Source organism: Populus trichocarpa, chromosome 13, assembly GCF_000002775.5.
Source record: "Populus trichocarpa isolate Nisqually-1 chromosome 13, P.trichocarpa_v4.1, whole genome shotgun sequence".
NCBI classification, from domain to species: Eukaryota; Viridiplantae; Streptophyta; class Magnoliopsida; order Malpighiales; family Salicaceae; genus Populus; species Populus trichocarpa.
In genome coordinates, this window is record NC_037297.2 from 12,476,187 (window position 1) to 12,503,637 (window position 27,451).

Genomic DNA, 27,451 nt, shown 5'->3' on the forward strand with positions numbered 1-27,451 from the left:
TAATTTTTTTTCAAATGATTTTTTTTATTTTTTAATTATTTTAATGTATTCATATTAAAAATAAATTTTAAAAAATAATAATAAAATATTATTTAAATATATTTTTAAATAAAAAATATTTTTTAAAAGGGCAAAATGATTCCAATCTCCAGTACATTAAGTCCACGTGAATAGTGAAAGTGTGAGGATTTTTTAGGTTTTTTTTTTTTTGTTAATTTTCCCTTATGATATCTAAGCCCTTTTCTTCATATTAATATAATTTAGATTTCAGTGTGAACTGCACACGTCACGTCTTTCGCTGTTTTCCCGTCAATGAAAATATTTACTTTGGGCGAAAAGACCGGAACTGGTCACGCAAACATGTGACTGTCTTCTTCCCAATTTCTTACCGAAAGCCACTTCTGAAGGGATTCTGACTGCCCTTTTCCAGGCCAAATAATAAAAATTAAAAATTAAAAATTAAAAATTAAAGTGATAATTCTACAAATCTTTTTAAAGTTAGCGTATTTTTATTTTGAAATATATTAAAATAATATTTTTAAATATTTTTAAATTTATTGATATTAATAAATAAAAAACACTTGAAAAAACATCAATTTAATATTTTTTTAATAAATAACAATTTAAAATGCACTTTTAAAATCATGTAAACAAACACTTAATTAATTCTAATTTTATTGGGTTTAAATTAAGTTTGACGGAATCATTAAAGATTAATAAAATTAATAACTTTTCAATTGGGATGAGTTTTAAAGCTCAATGGTCAAAGAGGTATGTTCTCTTTCTTAATTTCTTTAATTCAAACATTCAAATTAATATTTAGATAAATTTATTAAATTCTTTTTAATGTATTAAAATGATGTTAATGTGCGATTTTAAAATTATCTTTAAAAAATTAATCTCGCTTAATATGCAAGTTAATTAAATGTAAAATTATGTATTCAAAATATGCTCAAGAATTTTAATCTTACTTGATTTAATGATCAAATGAGGTGTTTTAGAATGTGTTAGTGGTTGTTTTTTATAATATATTTTGCTTGAAATTATATCAAAATAATATTTTTTTTATTTTAAAAAATTTATTCTTGACATCAGCACATCAAAATAATAATAAAAAATAATTCAAATAAACAAATCAATTTTTTATATAAAAAAAAAGCAAGTTAAACAGCAGCTCCAAACTAGTGTGTTTGAGAGTATGGTTGCGATTATTTTTCAAAATATTTTTCACTTAGAAATGCATCAAAATAATATATTTTTTATTTTTAAAAAATTATTTCTGATATCAGTGCATTAAAATGATCTGAAAACACAAAAATATTTATTTGAAACAAAGGAAAAAAATTAAAAAATTTCAAATTTTTAAAAAATATTTTTGAAACGCAAAAACAAACAGTGATGATATCCAATCACTTTTACTTTTGGATGTATTTTAAAAATATATTTTACCTAAAAAAAATTTATTAAATTAATATTTTTTTAGTACTCTTTAATTATTTTAACGTGTTTATATTAAAAAATATAAAAAATATTTTAATATAAAAAATACTTTTAATAACAATATTAATCATAAACTTAGTTTTAGTCGATAAATAAATTGGCTGGGATATGCCCAACAAAATAAAATTGTTTATTGAGACCAACTTACTGGTCAGTATTCAGACCCAAAATAATAGCTAGGTAACAAACCCAAGTACGAGTAGTGAAGAAGAGAGAGAGGCTGAGCTGACAAGACAAAAGCGCACACTAATAAATAATTAATCGTTCAAAAACTCTTAAAGATATAATGACAACTGAGCTCTGATCTTTCGGATCTTTTAGTGTTATATTCAACCTCTCCCACCCCTGGAATCTCCACAACACTGCAAACTACCATTACAAGAGTGACTCCCGTTTCTTTTTTAAGGTTTCTTTCTCTAGGATCTCAATCATTTGAACATAATTGTCTTTTTGTTTAGATCTCTTCTGTTTTAATTCATGTCTGTTTGCATGTGTTTCTGTTTGGTGGGTTTATTAATCTTTTTTTGTGTTTCATTTGCCAAATATGGAAATAAATTTATGATTTTGGAGATGGGTTTTCTTTGTTTTGATTGAACAGGTTAGTTTTAGTGATTAACTGGTTAATGGACAGTGTTGAATTGGGATTTTGGTTAATGGGTTTATAATGTTAGCATATTGCTGATGAGTTTCTTTTACTCTTTTGCTTCCCTCTTTACCTGTTATGTGTGGATTATAGATAATCTCTATTGGTTCTGTGTGTTTTTGGCTACTGAGGTGGGGCTTGGGCTGTTCTACTCCTAGCATGATTGAAAATTGTATAGGAAATTAGCTTTTCTTTCCCATATCATAACTAACTGCTATGACACATGCTCTTTGGTGTAAATGTTGCAGCCGATTTGTCCCCATGTGTGAATTTTTCTAACCTCTAATTTCAATGGATTGTGCCCCATGAGATCATGGAGAAAAATTGAAGTGTATGAAGGGGGAACATTAGAAGTAGACTCCTAACAAAGATCCTATATGAATTGCTTGATCTTCTTTGTAGTTTCTTGAACACCCCCTCGTATGGTATTATGTGGATGCCTTATGGCTTGTATGGCTGCAAATAGAAATAACCTTTCTTGCTATGAAAATCTATTTGATTTATTTAGTAGAGAAAAGGTGGGACTTGGAGGTGCTGATTAGTTGTTGCTGGTTTTGGAGGTGCATATTGCAAATCCAAGGAAATATAATTAGCTTGTGGATGTGAAGTGTAGAGAATCCTGTTGTGAAGTACTCGAGTAGCGAAGCATGGCAATAGATTGGCTATCATGAATTATAGGTTTCGTCATAGTAATTTTTGATCCATACCAGTCAGCCTATAGAAATTTCGTTTACTTTTTCAGGAAGAGAAACATTGCTGAGAGTACAATAACAAGCGTATTCACGGAGGGGATGGCATTTAATGCCTTTTTGGATTGTAGTGCAAAAGGGGTTATCTCCCTAAAAAGCTAAGGATGCACTATTTTCCCTAACATACACTCAATTCATGATCAATTTTCAATTTTCAGGAATTCCATTATTATCAAGTCCAGGGTTTAACACTTTGCCGATTCTTAGGTCTGATATGACCATTTCTATAGGCATATTCATTCCTTTGGCATTATTATCTTAGAAGATGAACCTAGTTTGTTTGTTCATGACATATTGTAATCTTGAAGTAGGTGCATCAAGTGATAGATTTTAGTAGTTTAGTCATCTTTTTTGGGCTGGAATTTTCTGACTTTGTATTACAGTTTCATGCCTGGGGGAAGGCAAGATCCACTTGAGGATTGGAGTTGCAGTGTACTTGAGATAGGATGAAATATGACAAATGAAGCTTGTGGTCTTTAGCTTCAGTGGTGAAGAGTGCAGTGAGAAAGCAATAAAATGATAGAATGGTCTGCTTCTAGGATCCGCTTAAGAAACGTTACTGTGTTAATGGAAGCCTATTGTAGCTCTAGCTAGCTTGTCCATAAAATTGCAGCTTTGTTTATCTTTATTACCATCAACTCTTTCTCTTTTCTTTTCTTTTCTTTTTTCAATATGCAAGGCTTTAAGAAGGAAAATCTTATGCCAAAAGGATATTTGATGCGTGGATTAATAATCTGGGGCAGACAGACAAAATTCTTAATGTTCAGTTTACAAGTAGCTTCACATTGGGTAATTAGGTATCATGTCATGATAATTTACTACCTTCCAAAGTTAACTGTAGTCACTAATAGATAAATCATGGATGCCGCTAACGGTATCTAACTGGAAAACCTGAATAGTTATTGAGACAGGATTTGGTGCTTTTTACAGGTTAGCTGGAATAAGTTGTTCTCTTGTTAAGCAAGGATTGACTCTTTGCATTCCCAACCAATCTCTGTTGTTGCTAGTGTTTTTACCAACCCTGTATTGTCACCCACTATATACCCAATTATTGTCCATAATCTTGCTGCATGAATTTCCTGGTGATCAGTGTTAGAAAGTCAAATTATTTTTGCTCGTGTTACTTTATTGAAAGTTAATGTCATTTGAATGCATTGTCATCATCCACTTAAGGAATAGCTAAAATATGTAAAAGGAGAGCTAGAGGATTTGCATTGTCAGCTTTGGGAATTGCATCTGTCCACCAGGAAAGAAGAAGTGAATATACATTTTGGTTGAAGCAATTCATGGATTTTCTTTTTTGATATGCCAAGTTTTATTTATCAAAATACTGATCTGTTCTTTTTTTGTGTTGGCGTATAACTTGCAGAAAGACATATCCTTGATCTGAAAATAGTGGACAAAATATGAGTCTAGCATGTCTTGTATGCCACAGCGTAGAAAGTCCATCACACTCCTTTAGAAGCTACTCAGTCTCAAGTTCAGACAACGAAGGAAGATGTTCTGCCATTGCCAACTGCATAACTCGGAAGTTATCTCTTCCTCCTCCCAGAGCAAACTCTTCCTTTGCATCATCATCCAAAGTGACCCCACAACCATCTAGTCCAGGTAATGATGACATGACAGGACCCCCGCGACTAGTACGTAGTCGCGCTGTGAGAAGAGACCTTGTAAGAGATTGGAATTTTGATGGGTTTGTGATGGAGCGATAACTACTTTGAGAAGGAAAACTGCCGTTCTCTCTGCTCATGTGATAGCTTTAGAGATTTATCTTGCTGTCTTTCCTTTATATTTTTTTTGTTATGGATGCAGTTAAGCTCGCTTTTCCACTTGAAGAGTTTGCGTTTGTGACCATCTTAGGAAAATTAAATGTGAAATCTTGTTCATATTTCTTTTCTAATGGTCCGCCATTGCTGGTCTTAATTTTTGTATCTCAGTTGGGTTTTTTTCGCTGATGTAGCTCGAGTTTGGGTAGATAATGGTCTGGTGTGCCTAGAATTCTTCTAGCATGTAGCCTTTCTCCTCCTCCTCTTGTTTTGGCCAATTACCTAGGGCTGTGGTGAGCTGCATGATGAGCATCCACGGTTCCTTTCAACTTATCATAGATAGGAGACCGCTCTCCTACAGTAAAGCAGTAATATGCAAAGGCTGATAATTAACCTCGGACAGCTTTAGATGGATTATGATTTTGACGAGGTAGACACCTTGTACGGTTGTAGGCTTGTAGGAAGTAGCAGACTGCCTGAGAAGAGTTGTCAACTAGTCATTGATAGCAATTTCACTTCAGTTTCAGGGTTCCAGTTCCCATCCCATTTTGGCTGGCAAGACGGCACAAATTATCAGGTAGGTTTTTCAGCACCTGTTAGTAGATGAATTGAAAGGGGGGGAAAACGTGGATGAATTTCAGGTGAAAATAATGGAAGGCTTCCCAGCAATCAAATCTGTAAGGTATCTAGCTTGTCCAGTTTCCTCCCAAAGCCCATTGCCATGAAACTGGAGTCATGACGTGGGGATTTAAGTGGGGATTTTTTTATATATATTTTTGGTATAATAATGTTAAGTATTATTTTAATAATAATTAAATTTTTTTAGGTTTTGATAAGTTTTAGAACAGTCTATAATGCAATTTTTAATATGACTAGTGGATTTAACTAAAATTTTGATAGAAAATTTTGAATATCATGTTTCATGTTGAATTAAAATTTCATAATGATCAGAAATCAGAAAATTTATCAGGTTTTTTTTCATTTTATTTTTCATTAATTTCTAACTTGGTTCAACATCATTAATCATACTTTCAATAATAAACACATTTTAAACTCTTCTAAACCGTAACCCAACACAACTCAATACAAACTTTCTCCATCATCCAAATTATACTATCAAAACCAAGAAATGAAAGTTGAAATCACATGCCTATCACAACATAAAGTCATTTAAACATGATTTTCAACAAAAAAAAAATAATAATAATACTTATTTCAACGCTTTCCTATACTAACTCATTTTCAAGCTTACCAACCAATATCAATTCCTCAAATTACTCATCATAAACAAGAAATAAAAGTAAGATCACTTACCTAAAGACATCTAGAATGGATTTAAACAAGCATTTCAATAAGTTTTTTCCAAATTCTTCTTCCTTTCCCTAGGCTTTAAGCTTTCTCTCTCTATAATTTTCACTCCTTTTCTTTTATCTTTGCCTCCCAAATCCATTGAGATCATGTTTCCCTTTGAAGTAATTGCTTAAATCTACCTACTACATCATAAAAAAAAAAAAAAAAAAGAGAGAATTTTCTCTCAAAATTTGGTGGAAATTTTAGAAACCCTCATTCTCCTCTTTAATAGAAGTTGGCCAGTTGTTTTTAGGTAGTGTTTGATATTGTAATAGTGGTTGTTTTTTAAAGTGTTTTTCATTTCGAAATGCATTAAAATAATATATTTTTTTAATTTTTTTAAAATTTATTTTTAACATCAGCACATCAAAATGATCCAAAAACACCCCAAAAAATAATTTGAATAAAACAAATTCAATTTTTTTGAAAAGCACAGCCACACTTCCTTATAGCAAGAAGATAATATTTTTCTTCTAATTATGATCTTACTTTTTACGTGATTTTCATGTAAAATACTCAGTTTCTTACCTAAATGGCAAGGTCTTCCTAAACTTTTAATTACTTGAAATTTTAACCTTATGTAAAGAAATATGTCAGGACATTTCAAGCAAAGTTTCATCAAGTTGGATAGAAAGTTATGTGTGATAGTGTAAAAATAGTTAGTTTTGAATTTTTTTCAAAAATCCAAATTTTCTTATTCAATCTTTGCATACATGTATCAATTATTCCACTAAATTCTAGGGACCATTTTCTTATTCTAAAATATATTTATTTTTCATTTTTTTCATTTATTTTATTTTTAGACTTCTTATTAATTCACAATAACATTAACGATTTTTAGTCGGGTTTACACCAATATTTTTTTGTGTAGTTCTTTATTAGCTTTTATTCCTCACTTCCATCATAATTCCTAATAATTATTTTCTCTATCTCAAAAAATATTTATTTTAAATTTTCCTAATTCTTCTATCCAGCGAAACTCGTTACCATTTTTATTGTTGTTATGAATTTTAAATTAAAATTTATAATCCTCATTTTAACTTCAACTACACCTTGAAGTATTTTTTATGGAGGTAATCCCCTTCATTACACATCACCTTTGTTATTATTTTTACCATTTATTCATTTCTTTTCATTCTGAATTTTCATTACTCGTCAATGTTTCATTGCTTTCAATCCTATGTTTATGTGGGGGTTTACATCTTTTTTCCAAATTGGTTTTCTTTTTTCAATTTCATACTTTAATATTGAATTTGTTAAGAATTGAGCTTTCTATTTTTATTTTTTTTTGATATGGTGATTCTGGTCTTTTGACTCAAGTCATGGGTATGGAATGTTAACTCATATTGACATCGGTCTTTTTTTTTATTTTTTGTACACCGATTTTTATTTTTTAATTGCATCCTTCAACATTGCATTTATTGAAGATTAAACTTTTTTATTTTTTCGGTTTGCTTTCATGAGCATATCTCAACCTCACGATCTGGGTCGTGAATTTTATATACTAACTTGGATTGGCTCAAAGTTTTTACATCATTTTATTTCATTTTTTATGTCAATTTAGTCCTCATTCTTTTAATTGTTTTTTTTCTTTGGATCTTCTTTTTTAAATTGATTTTCTTTTATCAATGTCATCCTTCAACATTAGAATGGTTAAGAATTGGGCTTCATAATTATTTTTGGTATCATGATTTCAGTCTCATGACCCGGTTCACGAGTATAAAATGTTAACCCAAATTGCCATCTTTATTTTCTTTTAATATTTTTTTACACCGATTTTCTTTTTCAATTTCAACCATTAACATTAGGTTTATAAAAGATTAAGTTTTTTTATTTTTTTCTATGAGGATGGCCGAACCTAACGACCCGGATCATGAGTTTGTCGTACTAACTCAAATTAGCTTGAGGTTTTTTTGTTATTTTTCATTTTTTTGTCATGATTTTATCCTTTAACATTCGATTATATTTGAACTCAGCTTCATAATTCTTTTTTTTTTGGGCAAATGTTTTTTTTACATATTACCATTATCACTTTTTCTCTTTAGATTAAATACATATTGTTGCTTTTTTTATCATAAAATTAAATTAAATCATCTTATTGGACCTAACAGAATCTATAACTCAAGCAGCAAGAGTTTTTTTTCTTTTTAAAACATGCTAACAATACTTAAATATCACTTTTTTAAATTAAAGAAAAATTTATTCGGCTCGTGGCAAAACACGTGACACCTATATGAACTAGAACCGAGTAAGTGGTGGTTCTCTCATGTCTCGTACCAAAAATAGAGTTGTTATAAGGTTATAATCTCCTTATTATTTCTTTAACGAGAAAATATATTTATATTATATCAATTTCATTTGAGAAATTGTCTACATAGATTTTATGGTATCTTTTTAAATATACGTAGGCATAAAAGTCACATTACTGCTCAATGTAAAAGCTTTCTATTCTATTTGAATGAACCTAAACAATGATATAGAATTCGACAATGAAAATTGATTCGATGGTGACTCAAAAATCGTTAACGCAATCCATTCCTACGGTTGGCGCTGAAATCGTAAGCGCACATAAGCTACTGCTGACTCAAAAATATTAACAAGAACTGAGTCACTACTAACCCAGAAATCATCAACGCAATCTGGTTTTACGGCTGGCGCTGAAATCATCAGCGCACATGGACTACTGTTGACTCAAAAATCGTTGATGAGAACTGAGTCGTTGTAGACCCAGAAATCGTCAATGAAATCTGGTTCTATGGCTGATGCAAAAATCATCAACACACATGCCCTACTATTAACACATAAATTGTTGACCAAAACTAAGTCGCTGTCGACTCACAAATGATCAACGCAACCCAGTTCTATGGTTGACGCTGAAATCATCAGCGCACATATCCTATTATAAACACAAAAATCATTGATGAAAATTGAGTCGCTACTGACTCAGAAATAGTCAACGCAAACTAAGTCGTTATGGATTCATAAATCATCAACGACAAGGTGAGTCATTTCTGGTTTTTCCTTCTTCCTAGGCTATGCATAAGGTTTACGCTACGCATTTTCCCTTACACATATTCCAACCTAGCTGAGTATAATCATCACCAACCACACTCCAATCATCATACATCATTACACAACACAAAAACAACATCTATGTAAGTACATTTACCAAGGTTTCTCCCAAGTCATCACTTCCAAGACTGGCATTTAGCATTGCTACAACCATACATTCTTACATTCACAATTGTATCATGGTAATGCACCTACACAAGTAATATGATTATTCAATACATAAGGGTTCTATTTTCAATTCATCTCATGTCATTCTAACTATGTTCATCATGCATAGTTTCCTTCATGATTCATTCCCTCCCTCTTTAGCCAAAACCTTGCTGCCCATTACTCCCTAGTTTGTACATACAATTTCATCATATTTTATTATAAGTTTACTCATAATAACATTTTTCAATGCATACCCATTCTCATGATTCACAAACATACATGTTCATTCATTTTATATATAAAAAAAAAAAAACAAAGCATTAGATCATGATGTAATTTTCATTTTAGCTCTAACATAATTCTAAGGCTAACTAATAATACAATTTTACACTTAACATCAATCCAACACATTTTCACATAACTTCATCCACCACATATGCAGAATTTATGTCATTAACACAAGTATAATCACAACAATCATGTCGCAACCACATTCTCATTAACTTGAACCATATTCATGCAAGTTCATTAATCTCATAATAAAATCAAAGCATGAACATCAATATAATTTCGGTTCTAGCACAAATATGTCCTTAAGAGTCCAACAAGACCACAATCCAAGCATTTTCATCTTTCCATTTCATATCCCATACAAATTCATCAATCCTTAATGAAAATTAAGACATAAATATCAATTTAGATTTTGTTTTAGCTTCTGCATGTCCTTAAGAGTTTAATAAGGTTATAATCCATGTATCTCTTCATTTCAATCCTCATGCCATCCATCCCTTCCATTTAGTCGGCCCCTTACTAAGTTTTACACATTCAAAATCACACACACTCATTCATTTCTTTGTAAGAATCTACACGTGCCTTTATTTATCCATCATTCCACTTAGGTTCGTCACTCCTAGTTTAATAAATCTTGAGTCAAAGTGTAAGGGTTCTAAACTCTCATGCTAGAGTTTTTTCCTCTTTTTTTTGTTCAAAATTTGAGGTAATATCTAGCCAAGAAAATGGTGTTGGCCTTACCTTACATTTCTGAACAGTCTTAGTGCAGGTTTGATGGTTATTCTTCTTCTTCCTTTCGGTTTTCTTCTCTTCCTTCTTTACTACAACAGCCGGCCCTTCCAGCTCACTTTTCTTTCATGGTTTTCTCTCATTTCTTTTAACTTTCTTCTCACTCAACAGTTAAGGGGGCTTACATGCATGCTATTTTGGTTCTGTTTTGAAAAGAGAGATTGTTGCAGCCAAGGCTTCTGGCCGGCTGTTTTTTAGGAAGAGGAAGGGCACCTTCTCTTCCCCTTTGTATTTATACCTCTCTTAAATGAGGTGGGGTGTTTAGGTGCTAGACAGGGTTATTCTTATCCCCCTTTTGGGTTATCTTTGGCCAGTTTCTATTTCAATTCTTCCCTAGGATAGGTCAGCCCTTCTCCTTCAAGATTTTCTCTAAGGTTGGTTAGTTTATATCCTTCAATTCTTCCTAATATTGGTTGGCCAAAGACTAAATTTTTTGTCAGGTTTTACAAAATGCACGGATTCGTCAGTGCACACGGCCACCATTGACTCAGAATCATCAACGAAAACTGAGTCGCTGCCGACTCAGAATCATCAACGAAAACTGAGTCGCTGCCGACTTAGAAATCATCAACGAAACTACTTCCACGGCTAACACATGGATTCGTCAAAGCACACAACCCTCTATTGACTTAGAAATCATGAATGAAATTGCTTCCATGGTTGACGCATGGGTTCGTCAGCGCGCACATCCCTCTGTTGACTTATAAATCATCAACGAAAACTGTGTTGTTGCCGATTCAAAAATCATCAACAACGGTGGAGTCGTTTCTGGCTTTACTTTTTTTTGTTGGGTGTTTACATGACCTGGATCAACATAAAACAAAAGTGATTATTATCATAGTTTTTAAAACTTGATTTAGTGGTCAACCTAGGGCAAGACAAGGGTCACGACTTAGGAAGGTCAACCCGGGTTGATCTGTGTAAATATAAGGATAAAAGTTGTTATTATAATAGTTTTAAAACTCGACTTTGGAGTTGAATAAGGCAAGGTCCAGGTCACGAGTTAAGAGGGTCAACACAGGTTGACCTAAGTTAACGTATGGATAAAAGTGGTTATTATAATAGTTTTAAAACCCGACTTCGAAGTTGACCCAAAGCAAGGTTCGGTCACAGGTCAGGAGAGTCAACCTAGCTAAACCAAAAGGCTTTTAAAAAATAATAATTAAAGTAACCTTGTTTTTACCAAGATTTTTTTAAAAAAAAGTCAACATGTTTTTGACCTGTGTTTTATCCCGGGTTGACCTGAGTTTTTTACCAGATCAAGTCAAGTCAGTCCTTTCTCTATTTTTTTTCTTAAACTCGAACTAGTTTAGACCTCGAGTCAATCAATGTAGTCAATCCTTGTTTTATAATTAAGGTTATTATAATATTATTAATTTCAACACTTAATATAAACTAAAGTAAAAAAAAATCTAATTTTTTTTAAAACTATATAAGTTTGATAACAATACATATTAATAGTAAAATAGATTTTTTTTATATTTTGTTATGGTTTGTCCACCATAACCAAACATGATATAAAGACAATCATTTTATCTTATATATCATTATGAAACAAAATTTTATCTGTATCTTTCTCTCTCTCTTCTTCTTTTTTTTACTCTATCTTCATCTTTTTTGTCCCGAAACCGTTGTTAAACGCTACATAAGCACAAAGGAGAGTAACATTGGAAGCATGATAATTACAAAATCAAGGAAAGTTAATTCGTTAATCTTTTAAAAAAATATAAATGTTTAATTTTTTAGAATATAAATTAGAAAAGTAAAATTACTAATTAAAAAATATAAAATAATATATTTTGGTATTCTATATATTAAAAATTGAGTTTTCTATACTTTTCCAGATAAAAGAAAAAAAAAGGAAAATAAGAGAGAGAAACATAACTCGGTATTGAATTTTCAAATACAAGTTTTTTCATGATAGAAAAATGGAAAAGCCAATTTTCATTTTTAAAATAAAACATTTCGTTGGAAAACATAAATAAATAAATAAATATATATATATATATATATATATATATATATATCTTCTTATTTATTCCATTATGGATAAAACATCTTAAAAAGTAATGAAATTGAAAAAGAAAAAAAATCATATTTTGCATTATTCTATTATTCTGTAGGTTTAAATTATTAAGATTTTATTTATCAAAAATCAAGAAATTAATATATTTTCTAGTTTTCTACTAAATTACGGGAAAAAAAAGGAAATGAAGTAGGAAATTAAAGTTAGAAAATGTGAACCATTTAACACCCCCCAGATTCTCTAATAAATACAAAATTCATCATCCTATAACCTATAGGCTATCCCCCCAAAAAAAATAAATTTGAAGCCCAAATGGCCATTCTACCCTTCTTAACCAAATCTGGAAAACCCCCACCACCACCCCTACAAAAACCGCCACTTTCAAAGCACAAAGCAAAATTCCTAGACCAAAATGCCGCCACCACCACCAAAGACAACCACCACCACCACCACCCCCCTTCCATGCTCAAACCCAACTCTCTTCCTCGCTTTCACTCTCCTCACTTTTCTCTCCCTCTCTCTCTTCTTCATCTCCAACAAAATCTCATCTTTCCCAAATCCCCAAAACACCCTACAAATCTCTCAAGCTTTCATCAAAGTCTATGTAGCTGACCTCCCTAGATCTCTCAACTATGGCCTTCTTGACCAATACTGGTCTTCCTCAATGCCCGATGCCCGTATTAGCTCCGACCCAGATCACCAGATCCGACCCCGACCCATCAAAAACCTAAAATTCCCTGATTACCCTGAGAATCCATTGATTAAACAGTACAGTGCTGAGTACTGGATCACTGGTGACTTGATGACTTCAGAGAAGTTAAAGTCTCGTTCTTTTGCTAAAAGGGTATTTGATTTTAACGAAGCTGATGTTGTTTTTGTGCCATTTTTTGCTACGTTGAGTGCTGAAATGGAGCTTGCAAAAGGAAAGGGAAGTTTTAGGAGAAAAGAAGGGAATGAGGATTATCAAAGGCAGAAGGAAGTGGTGGATTTTGTGAGAAATTCCGAGGCTTGGAAGCGATCCGGTGGGAAAGATCATGTCTTTGTTCTTACAGGTAGTGTGATTTTTTGATTTAGCAATATGGGTGGTTGTTGCTTTTAATATTTGATTTGTTCTGGATCATTTATTGTTGTGGTTGATCGTTGCTCTTTTTTTATTGTTTTATTTGATATAAATTAATTGGCGTTGTTGGATATGATTTGATAGGATTAGTGAGTGGTTATATGTCTTTAGAATGTAACTTTCTAGTCCTGGATTTGTTGTGAGGTTTGCAATTTTGCGGTATGAGTTGTTTGAAAGTGGGCTACGTTGTTAGTGGGTTTGAAGTAATTGTTTGGGCTGGTTTTAGTTTATCTGATCTGTTATATGTATAACATTATTGCCATTGCACTAAGATTGATAAATACAATGATGATTTTGCCTTGCCTAGCAATAAAGCAAGAAAATAGAAGTGCGAAGCATACTTTAGCAGCTTATGATTTAGTCTCTGGATTGTCAGGTTATTTTAAAACTTGAAGCATTCTTTGGCAGACCCAGTTGCGATGTGGCATGTAAGAGCTGAGATAGCCCCTGCTATTCTCTTGGTGGTAGACTTTGGTGGGTGGTATAGGCTTGACTCGAAGTCGTCGAATGGTAGTTCATCGGATATGATAAGGCATACCCAAGTTTCACTGCTGAAAGATGTGATTGTTCCATACACGCATCTGCTTCCTAGATTTCAGTTCTCAGAGAACAAGAAACGCAATACCCTTCTTTATTTTAAAGGAGCCAAACATAGGCATCGGGTCGGTATCCAATTCAGAAACTATTATAAGCATTGCTGTTGTTTAATCATCAAAACTAACATACAGTCATTTGCTTCGGCATTTATTTTGACCAGCTGCAACTTTTTATTTGTATACAATGAAGAGCCAATTTTTTTTGTTTTCAATGACATGCTTAGGTTCATGTATCATATGACCCGCACCCTACTAAATGCCTAACTAAGAAATTTTCTTTTGCATTGTTTCCTGTTTCGGTATTAAAATTTCTCTGAAACAAAAATGGAACAAAATAACCTCTAGTAATCCCAATCCATGTTTTTTCTGATTAATTTGTCAGACATTCAAGTAATCAAGCTTGGATTTGTCACCTCACTATCCACGGGACCCTTTTTTATGTGATAACTCAGCAGCTAATCAGCAGTCTTCTTTTTTCTTCTCAATTTTGAATTTTTTTTTTACCTACACAATGGAAATTAAATTTGGACTTTTTCCCTTGTTTGTGTGCCCATTATTATGTGATAAATATACAGCTCTTCTTTGTACCCTGTTGTTTTCTCTCACTTTTAACTTTGGAGTTTGTGCAATCCTTTGGGAGAAATTAATTTGGACTTTTAAGCTTGTGTATGAGAACGGCGGGGTTGCAGGGCCCTGGGAGAGGGTCTCTCTCGTTTGTTTCTATTTGATTGGTGATCTTATGTCTTGAGTTATTTTATATGAGGCTGTTCAGAAAAGTTAATTGGGTTTAACTTCCACCCTCGTATCAATCAAATTACCTAAATGCATTCGAGTTTTGCTTGATGACGTGTGTTATGTTGTTGCTAACATTATGGTTGACAGGGAGGCATAGTTCGAGAAAATTTGTGGGACTTGCTGGTTAATGAGCCTGGTGTTATCATGGAAGAAGGCTTCCCCAATGCCACTGGGAGAGAGCTGTCCATTAGAGGGATGAGAACATCAGAATTCTGTTTGCATCCAGCTGGGGACACCCCCACTTCTTGCCGACTTTTTGATGCCATCCAAAGCCTGTGTATACCTGTTATTGTAAGCGACAACATTGAGCTGCCATTTGAAGGCATTTTGGATTACACAGAATTCTCTGTTTTTGTTGCAGGTGATGATGCCTTGAAGCCCACATGGCTGATGGATCATCTCAGAAGCATTTCCGAGAAGCAGAAGGAGGAACTTCGTCGAAATATGGCTAAGATCCAGCTGATATATCAGTATGAAAATGGTCACCCAGGTGGTATTGGTCCTATTTCTCCTAATGGTGCAGTGAATCACATATGGAAAAAGATACATGAAAAATTGCCTGTGATCAAGGAAGCAATTGTTAGAGAGAAGAGAAAACCGCCTGGTGTATCAATTCCTTTGCGTTGCCATTGTACCTGAACCAAATCAATTAATTTTTGTTTATTCATGTATTTTTTGTAGCCTAATAGCTTTTGGCACGATGCATTATACAAAGGCAGTTTATTTCATGTTTCAGGGGGGGGAATCGTTCTTCTGGTTTCACATTTGTAAATTTCGGGATGCTAAAAGAGTTCTTAAACAGTGCACTCCACAGAAATTTGCCATTTTGTTATCATAAATCAGCTTCCATTAATGATCTTGCAGAGCGGACAATTGTTTTTTCGTTTTAAAATACAGCAGTTTCCAGGTTTGCGCAAAGAGGAGAGCTATATTCTAGCATCTAGAATAGAACGCTTCCCTCTGCAGCAAGAAAGGGTACCCAATCCCTCTTCTTTTGGAAGGAAACAAAACAAACAAAATACTAATCACAAAACCAATTACAAGAGGAACAGTGTTGATCACTTTCCTAGGCATTGCTGGATAGTAACACCCCACAACATCACCATGTGACCCAGCAAAAGCAAGAAACGCAATCAAAGAAAGTGATGCGTGAAAGAGATCGGCCCACCTCAGCCTATAATCCGACGGCACGCATGGTTTCTTCCTGCCTCCATTGAAGGTCCATATCCCTCTAAATGTTGCCAAACCATAATACAGCCTCCCAGTTGATGTGCGAAAGCTATCAGTGAACGTGAAAAAGACACAGGAGGCAGCCAGAAGGGCCCATAAGGCACCCATCAGCCAGCGATTCAAGGTAGTGCATATGCCATCGTTGGTTAGAAGAGGAGCGAAAATGGTGAAGGCAAGGATTGTAGCAGTGGGCAAGAGAATGTTAAGCCTAGCAGTTCCGCTGAGGACTGCATTGATTAGATGTAGGTAACGAGATTCATCAGGTTCATCATCTTTCAGATAGCAGTAATCATCGCTAGGCTCAGAGTCTTCTGCGAGGTCTTGCCAGATTGACTTGTCCATCTTTGATGAGCAATTTCTAATGCAAGGCAATATAAAGACATGATGGATAAAGGAAGTTAACGTAGGAAGTAAGAGGTGATTCTTTGTTGAATTGATAGGGCAGGAGGGAAGGCAAGCAATTCTCTCCCTTTTTTCACCTTTATATTAGGATCTTTACTTCTGTGGAAGGTTTCTTCCTAGTTATAAGATTTGGCATTCGCTTTTGTTTCGAGAAATGGCTGCGCTTTCCCACTTGACATCCTTGAAAAGTGGGTTCAAAGGTAGGAGCAATGGCTCTGGTCAGCTGCTGAGTTGAAGAGGAAGACTCCTCTTATAATCTCCCAAATTCAAAAGCTAGTAACCTCTCTCAGTGGAGTTACTCCATTAGCAAACCCTACGGGGACTGTCTTGCCAAGCAATCTTAGCTAGCAGATGGTAAAGGTGAACAAATCATACTCCATTCGTTCATAACTATCAGACCTGATAGGAATTCTGTTACCTAGTCCTAGAGGGATTTCTGTGTCACCGCTTATTTCCTGAATGGCTTCAATATGTGTTCGAAACAAAATAGTTTTCAATCCTACTCTTTGGAGGGAAACAACAGAAATAACACACCAACAGTAAAACATTAATCGAAAACAGAAATGCATAAAAAAAAAGTGATTCAAGGGATCTGCTGCTCATCTTAGGATGGCATCTTCGATATGTTCCTGCTCCATATTCTTTTGTGATGTTTAGACAATCCAGAACAAAGTAAGATTAGCATTCAGACCAACTACGGGTTTAAGAAAGCTATTAACATTAACATGCATGCTAAAAGAACTAGGGTTTTTCCCCTGGTGTTTCACTTTCAAAAAACCATAGTTCTTTTAGCATAATCAAAATGGACTGGACATGAACATCAGCAGATGTAAGAAAGCTATTAAAATAGTTGCCATTTTTTTTTTTTTCGTTTCTTGATTGATTTGAGATAACCAGTTCATGGCTCTCTACAATTTTGTTCAAAACTATAGCGCAACATTGGCAGACCTATAGAAACAAAACTATCCCCATAAATTTGCTAACAAGGGCTAATATCATAGGGTTGACTATACAGCTGTGACATCTATCTATATACAGTAATATGGACTGGCTTAAAAACAAATGCAGCACTAAACAAAAGAGAAAGAATCATGAACCAGAAGATGAAACTAATGAGTATGCCCATTTTGCCCTTGTTTTTGGGACTTGGATTGTGATGAACCATCTTCTCCAGCGCCACAGAGTTCACAAGGGTTAGAGGAACTCTGTGAGCACCAGTTATCGGGAACACTCAAGAAGTGCACAGTCATGAACTTTCTGAACCTCTTCTTGTACTCTATAGGAGATATTACAGTTGGCAACACATTTTTAGGAACAACAAGGGAAGACTTCACCCATGTTTCCAGCTGCTTGTCCCAGGTATACTGCCTGAGATAATCAATAATCCCACACACAAGTTCTCGTCGCTGGGTGTCTACTCCCACAAGTAAAGAATAATCCATAACATTAATTGACTGCAAAGACAAACAAGAACTGTGTCAGACAACATGCCCTGTAGAGCATTTTGAAAAATTGGCATTGAAAATAACGTGAAGGATTGTAATTATCAGAACAAGTAGTAATTATGAATTGTGGAAAAAAGAATAAAAAGTCTATCGATCAAAAACATAGGGAAGAGCAAGGGTGCACTGCATGACGGGCAAAACAAAGAGGACAGGAGAGACCAGCACTGCTGCTTCTGGCTTGTAAATCAACATTATATTATTTAGCAAATTTAATATATCCAGAAATTATATCAGATTGAAGATATCTGGTCATGGCTATCTTCTTAGTTAGTAGAAAGAATTGATGTTAAACTCACATTAAGAAAGGTGGTGTCATTCCAAACAGCACGTTCCAAGAGATACTTTGATGTATTACTGACGTATAGTGGAGAGGAATTCATGTCGTCAACAAAGTTTTTATCCAAAAGAACATCTCCTGCACCATCAGCAGCTGAATTGTATCTAGCATGTAAAGCTCCCTTAAGATCATACTGGCGAGTGATGTTTCGACCAAAGGTAAGATTCTCCATGACCATCAGATCATGCTTTATCTCTTTCCCACTTTTGGTTTGTCTAGTGATCACCTGCAAAATTGTATGGAAACAATTAAGTTTTTGAAGAACAAAACAAAACGGATAAAAGTAATGAAATCCAGAAACTGAACCTGATAAATCCCCAGAACTTTTGCAAGACAAGTTTGGTTTCCTAACTCAAATGACTCGTTCATGTATTTGAAATAATGTGGAGCAAACTTCACAAATGACTCAAATTCTGTCCTCTTAATTTCCTTTATGATAAATCTGTCATCCAGTGTCTTTGCAAAAAAGGAATTGCTCTTTCCACCTTTTGCATCCCATTTCTTACAACGACTGAGGGAAGCTATATAATCAAGTTCAGATGGACAACATCGATTCCGAAGATCACGGAACTGCTTAGCGTATAGACAAATTACAGAGTATTTACCCTTTCCAAATGATTTTGATACCGCAAGAGAGACTTCAGGGCTGAGATTTGCTGGAGGAACCACAGCTTCCAATAAATTTAACCCATCAAAGCTGGACAAGTGTGACTCTTCCAAAGAAATATTTAGTTTAGAATGAACAGAATCTGAATCAGAACCGTTAGAAGACCAACGTGGGGAGATCATTGTAGGAATTCGAGTCAGTATGTCTAAACTATCAGTTGATTTAAAAGACATGCCACCCTCTTTCCTACCATCCTCGTTGTAAAGCTCTGTTGAAACAGGTTGATCTTCTAAAAATGCCAGTGCACAAGCAATTATGCTAGAGAGTTCACCATCGTAGTCTCTCACCATATAATTATCAGTTCCAACAGGGATGTGCAGCCTCTGTCCTTCCTCCATGATTAGCTGATAAGCTGCAGATACGTGTTCCTGAATATAGCTACTGATCGGCTGAAATTTTGGCATGAAACCTCTCTGAAGATCCTTCATGTAGATCCGTCGGATTTCTGAAAATGGCATCCAGAACCATCCATTTGAGTTCTCTAAGCTGAATGCTAGAGAACGTGCAGACGTACCCTTTTTAGATGAATCAGAATCAACAAAAGAATCACTCATCCCTATACTAGTCACAATTGGAATGGTTCTTTCAACTTGTATATCAGAAAAATAGTCTGCTTGGCAATTTCCATCATCAGAATGCTGGTGGGCAGAGTCACTAGGTTTCACAAATAGTTCTTGGTTGAAAAACCTGTTCTGGCTCAGACTACTCACTCTTGACCTCTCAATATCCTCAGCCACGGTAGGTGAGGTGTAAAGATTATCATGTTCCCTAGATTCATGATCGTGACCATCAACTGGAATTTCTTTTATTGAAAATTCACTTGCTCTAACAGTTGTACTGAGTGTATCCCTCAATTTGCCACTGTTTTCATAAACTTTATCACTGCTAGTATCATTCCCATGGTTTCTTCCATCAGCAGTGCCAGTCATCTGTGACTCAAACCGGTCCTGCACTTCTTTCTCACTGGCACCAGTCACTAGCACTGAAGGATCAGGTGAGAGCAATGACTGCAGACGTCTTTCCCAGATGCATGATTCAAGAAGAAGCTCCCACAATAATTGATTCAAGCTAAGAAGCTTATAAACAGCCTCATCCCTATTTTTAACAACAGCTTTCTGAATGTTTAACGGATTTGTTTCCAACAGTGCAGCCAAAGAAAAAAGGAAAAACTTAGCAACCATGAACAGAAACAAAGAACTTTTGATCTTGTGTTTAAAGGAAAAACACTTAAATGAAATACACGTGTAGGTGTAACTTAAAATTGTGAAAAATGCCATTTATCAGTCAGTGCAATAAAGACTCATATATAGTCACACATGCAAGAACCTAAAAGAGTTAAATGACAAAAAACAAATATAAGAAACTAACTTAGGTAAATGACAAAAAAAATATAAGAAACTAACCTCGAACTCAGAACTCTCCTGCTTCAACATATCTTCAATATCAGAGAATTCTTTCAATGAACCTTGAAGATTCAGAACTGACCCTGCAAATCGAGATCTTAAATTCTTCAAAGTCTCACCAACCCCATTGAAGAGTAACATCCCTCTTACATAAACCTTGAAAAAACAAAAGGAAAATCAATTCCAGTTCATGGAGATTCAAGATATCATAAAAGAAGGTGTGAGAAACAAACATTTATTCCAACATTCGTAAAGAAACACTGAAGCATCATCAAAGATCAAGGAGCTAGGATCAGAGACACATACATCATGAAATTCTTGCTTGGGGCCATCAGGCCTGATTGTATGGAACTCCAGCTTCTGAGGTGGGAGAGACAAAGTATAGGTTGTCACTGGAGAGTATTTAAACATTGCTGCCAAAGGACCCAGTCTGCAAAATGCATAAATACCATGAATGACAAAGCACAAAAGGTAAAGAGCAAAATTTCAGATTCACAAAGTGCAGACACCAGTTAATTAACTTATCTACATCACAGTTCCTAAATATAGCGCCATGCAGCAAAACTTTGACCAAAATATTCCAGAAAGAACCTAGGGCGTCCATCCTCTAACAGGGGAAAAAAATTCAAATTGGTACCTAGTGTAAAAAATGTGTGCTCCTATGACATCCCATGGCAGGGAATTCCTCTTTGGACACGTTTTATCACTAGTTCATGAGCATAAAGACATTATTTTCACAATCTACTCAATATAACAAATTCATCAAAATAAAGAGGACCTGATTTAATATTTCATACCCAAAGAAGTAGAGGAAGTCTCTCTCCAGTGAATGGCCACAGCTAAATAAAATTCCAGATGAAAATTGGTGGGAAAAGCTCAGCTCCAAGAATTTTCCCAAGGAAAGGCTACATGCAGCAGTTGAAATCAAGACTCGTTTAGTAGATTTTGGGAATTTGCTTTCATGTTTACATTTACCACAGCGAATCCACATCCAAAGTTTTCCTTCTGCTTCTCCAGGCAAAATCTTCAGAAGCCTTTTAACTTGTATGGTAAGCTGCTTATTATGATGAGCATAATAGTAAAAGTGTGCTTCCGGCAATTCACCGCAAGTGTTGCACTGGCTTCTCTGCAATGAAGCAGTTTCTATCAGCGCAAACTCCAACTCACTGCAATCTAAATCTAGAAAACAGTTAAGGAGTTCTCCCATGTTGTGGACATGGTGGATACTTAGTGAAGCAAAAGCATAAACCTATTTCTAAAAAGATTATAAAGTCCTTAATAAGAAATATTTAATTCCCATTCGGTATGGCCAATCTAGAACTACATCAAAATTCTTACAAATGAGATTTGAAATAACCTGATTGAGTAAATTATCCCGAAGAAACTTTCCGAGGGGAACATCAAAATTCTTGTAGAACATTATATGAGAAAAATGGCTTTGCTCACATACAGTCCCTCTTAAGGCATTCCGTCTTGACATCAAAACCAAAATACTCTGAGAATCCAACACTGCATTGACATCACCCTCACTTTGGATTTGATCTTCATTATAGTTGACATCTTTTACTCTGTCCAGAGAGGCTTCGGAGCAAGGAGACAAAGATTGAGGATATCCATCATCAACTGTCTTCTCTTTGTCAGAACCTTTTTTACCTTCCATATCATAGAGGTCAGAAGCTTCCACAGTTTTTAAAACTGGAACCTCTTCCGAGATTTGACCATTAATTTCTTTTCCATTGAAGCCAACGTAATTAGATAAAGACTGATGAGGAGAAGAGGAGACAAGAGGTAAGCTGTCCCCAGCAACTTTCTTCAGAGAGGCTGAAAGGGAGGAAAATCCAGAAAGAATGGCAGGATTATATCCCTCTAATCCTATATTTATATTGTGGAAACCTTCTTCATGAAATCCATTACAAATGGGAATATCAATGGTAGATGAACCAGTTTCAGTTGTAGACTCCTCAATACTAGGAATACTAGTTCCTAAAACAGAAGACTGCAGATCTCTTGATGAGTTGCTGGCTACTCCAGCAAATACTGCTGAAGAAAACATTGTCTTCCAATCAACAAGAAACGAAGTCTCCAGAATCAAGTGATATGCAATTACTACTGCAAACTGGGTCACATATTTAACCCTCTTCAACTCATCACTGTGACTTCCTTTCAACAAAATCTGCACAATCATATTGTACATATAATTAAGGAAGAGCGTTACATTGAAAGAAGGAACAGCAAATGTTCCCATAAGAAATTGAGAGACAAACTGAGTGGTATGATCAAATTTTTAGCAGCCTCTTATAATGCAAAGCCAACATTGACATATTTAAATGACCATGTCAGGAAGGTCGGGTACAGGATTTCAATTGACCAGCCTGGGCTACAAGAGCACATACATTCTCTTGTGTCAGAGAGAGAGGGGGGGAAGAGAGCAACCAAGTGTTCATTTGTGCATAGACCTCTGGTACTAAAAAAGTGATGGATGAGTGCACACTCCACAACAGAGAACTAGGAGAGAAAAAAAAGAATCAAGGGTTTATAGACTCACTGTACAACCCAAATGTGTCGGACAGCCCTCAATGAACATCAATGTCTTACTTGGCTTCTTTCCTCCTTCGCCTACCCCTGCATGTTCCTCCACAAATCTCTCGATATGAAAGGAGTCACAATGCTTTAACTTCTGACTAATCAAAGCATCAGATGATAAAATCGGTGAACCAGTACAGCGTGCGATCCTTTTTAGACGATGGAGCTTCACGTCGTAGATCAATGTGATTCCTTTAGCTAGGATGGACTCTTGGACATCACGAGAAACAGATTTTTCTACTAAAACTACATTTGGATGGCACATTTCTATGGTCTCAACGAGAGACTTCAGATTATCCTTTTCCTGTTTGTGAGAAAATGATCAAAACAAATAACAGCATAGATATGCGATAACAAGACTTGAGAGATCCGGATCAAATACCTGCTCCATTGATTTAAATGATGACAATACACTCGAAGAGTGACCAAGCACACCTCGGATCAGTAACAACCTTGGGTTCTTGTACTTAGTGGGCATGTGCTTGTGAGCAGCATGTTTTTTAAAGACCAAGCCTTCCACAACTTGACTGCAAGAAAATACAACCAAAAATAAAAATAAAATCAAGAATTCGAAGGTGTACCTAAGGGTTGTTTTAAAAATCGGTCTTTTATTCTTTTCTTTTCCTTTTTTTTCTTCAAAGGAATGTTACAAAATTCTCTTGTTTTTTTAGCTTGAAAAAAATAATCTTAAGCTAAAATGCTATACAACACACCACACATCCTTTCATGATAGAGCATTTTTATTTACTGGGTCAATCATGTTTCTTTTTCTTTTTATTTTGTATTATTGTGTTTTCTTTTCTTCTTTTTTTTTTTTTTTGGGGGGGGGGGGTAAGGCTGAGGCATTGAAAATACAAGAATAATGCAATCACCTTTCACTACGAGAACCAGTTGCAATGCATTTTACTTTCACATAACCATCTAGATCCATTGCTTTCCCATCCACTGCTTCAGGCTTCAAAAATGAAGCAGCTTCCCATGATAAAGATGTAACAATATCCACCCAACTTTCACCATCTCTCACCACACAGGCAACACCTGCTGTTTTAAGAAGTTGACTCACGATGGCCTTGAATTTCCCATTAACCACTTCTTCCATTGCCTTCTGTTTTTCTTCTTTGAACTTGAAGCTCTGACTGCCTTCACCCCTCCAGCAACTCAAAGAACTTGGTTTACCCCATTTTGTGCCATCGCCACACTCCTCATCGTCATCAATAAAAGCCACACCACCGTCCAAATCATCCTCTGGATCTTCTGCTTCAGGAGGCTCCCAAACCCGTGCATCTACTTCGTCGTCACTGATTTGAGAAATATCATTTCCTTCATTTGAAAATCCAACACTGTTCGCAGAAGAGTTACCTTCTGATTCTTGATCGTTAACAAGTTCCACAATTTCTACATCTCTCACTGTGTCTCTATCACTGCCATTATGGCTATCCTTCCCTGTCACTTTATGTAATCCATCCACTCTATTTACAGGAGCTTCCAATCTTGTGTTGTGTTGTTGGTCATTCACCCCGTAACCTAGATCCTTTTGGGCACTGTGTACCGTTCCTTCCTCTTGATGAGCCCTAACAAATGCCGGAAGACAAATCATCGTTAATAAACAATCAAAGAAAATATGTAACTGCACTACATTTCAAAGGTGTGATACATACCGGTCATGCGAGTTTACATCCACAGAAAGATCACCTAAGCAAACAAATAACCAAAAAAAAAACATAAGAATTATACAACAAGATGTCAGTATATCACATAAATATATAAGATGAGTAACAAGGAGAGGCAGAAATTTACTGCAGCTTGAGATAGATCTATCACTGATAGACAACGAAGTTGATGGACTGATCATTGGTGACACAGAATGACTCAAACCATCATGGTTCATCAATTCCGGTTCCTGCTTTTCCTGACAAAATTGGCAAGACCAAATGGGCTCTTCACCATTTAGTTTTAAAGAATCTCCATTCTCTAGTTTCTGCTTTTCATCCTTCAACTTTGCCTGATCAGCACCACAATAATGACACATGCTACACATCCAATTCAAAAACAGTAAAGCGGCTTAGTCTATTTTGAAATGATGTACAACCTTGATCACCTGTTTGGTTCAATAAAAAAAAATCAACTCATTCATAATAAGTAACAAATTTCCTGATATACAAGACATTTTTGGTATTATATGAGACACTTTTAGTATATTAAAGCAATAGTTCAACCAAAAACATGAATTAAATTCTTTTAAAAAAAAAACACAGAGAAAAAAATAAACGATGTTTCCTCTTCTTTAACCAAAAACCAACAATATTAGATCGTTTCCACCTAAAATACAATACAAAGATTCATAAAACCTCAAAAATAATGAGTTACTTCATCAAATTTCAAAGTTGTGGGAAAAACTTCTGATATAACATGAACCAAAAGGTCTCATACAACAGGGTGTCAAGACTCGAGGTCGTCAGCAGGGTCCTCAGAGAGGAAAATTAGGGGGGGGGGGGGGAGAGAAAACAAGAAGAAACACATTCTTAGGGTGAACCCAAATTCTATATCAAACGAAAAAAAGGCAGAAATATACTTGAAATCAAACAGTCCCAAGTCAAGTTCTTACTGCAAGGTGTTTTCTCTACAATTGCTAGAGATTGTAGACGAAACATTCGAATTTTTTTTTTTTTAATCCAAAGTTCTGCACCAACAATATGATAAGACCAAGATTCAAATGAAGTTCCCCGGAAACTGAAGTGCACGTCGTTAACAAAATACGGATGATTATACTGTAACTTCAAAAACAGAAACTTAATCAGAAATGAGTACAAAATTGAAATGAGGAGATGAAGATTCAAACATCATACAGACACACACTAAAGCACAGTTCTCTCAAGAAATCAAGATCACCACCAGGCAAAACTAAACAAAAAGAAAGAGAAGAAATTACCCGAAATCTTGTAATCCGCCAACACTACCAAGAAAACTGATCAACAAAGTCTAAAGATAACACAGCAAGTTTGAATGGCATATTAAAAAACAAAAAAAGCCCCACAGGAGTTAAAAAGTCAAAAATTGATCCATAAATCGGATAAAATCTCCAAATCAGTACTCAAAACCCAAAATGGCAACTAAATAATATCTTCAAAAGACAATTTCCATTAAAAAATCAAGATTTCAGACACAAGTTACCATTTTTTAAGCTCGTGAACCAGTCAAAACAAAACCAAAAAAGAAGGAAAGAAACATGAAGAAACCAAAAGGTAAAGAAAGTAAAGAACATGACTTACTGTTATAGAAACCAAAAGGGAACAATGGTATGGTTCTTGCTGTTGTTTAATTCACCAAGTTCTACTCTTTATAAGCAAAATAATAAACTAAACTAAACTCCCACAATATTTGAAGGCAAAAGGAGTATGTTTATCCGTGTAGAGAAGAAAAGGAAGAATTTTTGTGAAGTCCACAAATGGGTCACGAGAGGGAAGAATGAGGAAGGAGGAAGCAGAGAAGAAAATAGAAGAAAGGTATTAAGTGTGGGTCCGCTCGGTGGTGAGTTGTATTTAGTCATTTATTTATTTATTTTATTACAGCATTTTTTTTAGTTAGATTTTGTCTGCAAAATTACGGCTAAGACTAGACTAGATATTCCGCATCTTGTAGGAAACAGGATAGATTATTAATGGTATTAAATATTATTTTGCTTTTATTACCCTACGGTTTTTTATATTTATATATATTTTTTATATAAACTTGTATGAGTGTAGTTATAATATGAATTGGTATAAAGAAATTAAAAAAAAAATTTAAGTACTAATATTATAAAAATAGTTATGAATTATGTAGTTTGAATAATAATATTTATCGTATATTTGTTAAGAGTATGTTTGGTTTTATTATTTAATTTGTTTATTAAAATAAATTTTAAATTATTTTTTGTTTATAAAAATATTAAATTAATATTTTTTATATTTTTTTATTAATTTGATACGTTGATGTTAATAATTTAAAAATAAATCTGAAAAAATATTATTTTAATTATTTTTAATTAAAAAATATTTTTGTAAAATTATCTTTCACTGCATTGCTAAATACACACTAAACCTACAACAACAAAAACATAGTAATTTATCTTGACAACTTGCAGTCAAATATATCATATTAAAAGAAATTTAGTAAATAAATCATTGAGAGTCTATTAATATATTGAGAATCTAATCAAAATATAAAATAAAATAAATAGATTGGTGACCTAATGGTGATATTCCTGAGAAAATCTATCGATAAATTAAAGACCTAGTCAAAATAATAATAAAAAATAGATGGAATACCTACCTGTCATTTTCTTATAGGTTGAGGAGTTCAAAAACAATTTCTCCCTTTTCGAGACATTCTTTTAGCGCAACTGGACAAGGGATAAGGGCAAATCCAAATTGCCGAAGGAAAATCAGCATTAAATAAGGTGTTACAATTAATAAATGAATTGCTCTAAGGTCTAGAT

At 34.4% G+C, this 27,451-nt stretch overlaps 4 protein-coding genes across 13 annotated transcripts; 2 read left to right on the top strand and 2 right to left on the bottom strand.

Moving 5' to 3' along the window:
• Positions 1-1,667: 1,667 nt before the first annotated feature.
• LOC18104490 (uncharacterized) lies at positions 1,668-4,847 on the top strand. Of its 2 annotated transcripts, XM_024583326.2 has the most exons (3): positions 1,668-1,906; positions 3,823-4,149; positions 4,262-4,847. In XM_024583326.2, exon 3 carries the CDS (start codon positions 4,299-4,301, stop codon positions 4,602-4,604), a length of 306 nt encoding a protein of 101 aa, XP_024439094.1. In that variant the 5' UTR covers positions 1,668-1,906; positions 3,823-4,149; positions 4,262-4,298; the 3' UTR covers positions 4,605-4,847. The 2 variants fall into 2 exon arrangements, with proteins under 2 accessions (XP_024439094.1, XP_024439093.1); XM_024583325.2 differs by lacking the exon at positions 3,823-4,149 and having other exon boundaries at positions 1,675-1,906.
• A 7,806-nt stretch (positions 4,848-12,653) lies between these two features.
• On the top strand, positions 12,654-15,703 carry LOC18104491 (probable arabinosyltransferase ARAD1). The gene is made up of 3 exons (XM_006376266.3): positions 12,654-13,388; positions 13,865-14,118; positions 14,935-15,703. Exons 1-3 carry the CDS (start codon positions 12,749-12,751, stop codon positions 15,484-15,486), a joined length of 1,446 nt encoding a protein of 481 aa, XP_006376328.1. The 5' UTR covers positions 12,654-12,748; the 3' UTR covers positions 15,487-15,703.
• Positions 15,704-15,780: 77 nt separating this feature from the next.
• On the bottom strand, positions 15,781-16,419 carry LOC18104492 (protein DMP2). The gene has a single exon (XM_006376267.1). It carries the CDS (start codon positions 16,417-16,419, stop codon positions 15,781-15,783), a length of 639 nt encoding a protein of 212 aa, XP_006376329.1.
• Positions 16,420-17,307: 888 nt separating this feature from the next.
• Positions 17,308-26,475, bottom strand: LOC18104493 (putative 1-phosphatidylinositol-3-phosphate 5-kinase FAB1D). Of its 9 annotated transcripts, XM_052446649.1 has the most exons (15): positions 26,244-26,475; positions 25,661-25,742; positions 25,580-25,626; positions 24,772-25,004; positions 24,633-24,666; positions 23,847-24,545; positions 23,357-23,501; positions 22,937-23,278; positions 21,749-22,564; positions 21,189-21,517; positions 20,698-20,821; positions 20,392-20,547; positions 18,628-20,103; positions 18,281-18,547; positions 17,308-17,933 (listed from the first exon to the last, which is right to left on the bottom strand). In XM_052446649.1, the coding sequence occupies exons 4-15, from the start codon at positions 25,001-25,003 to the stop codon at positions 17,589-17,591; spliced, it is 4,965 nt and encodes a 1,654-aa protein (XP_052302609.1). In that variant the 5' UTR covers position 25,004; positions 25,580-25,626; positions 25,661-25,742; positions 26,244-26,475; the 3' UTR covers positions 17,308-17,588. The 9 variants fall into 9 exon arrangements, with proteins under 9 accessions (XP_052302609.1, XP_024439284.1, XP_024439283.1 ...); XM_024583516.2 differs by having other exon boundaries at positions 24,772-25,072; positions 25,580-25,742; XM_024583515.2 differs by having other exon boundaries at positions 24,772-25,072; positions 25,580-25,748.
• Between the last annotated feature and the right edge of the window lie 976 nt (positions 26,476-27,451).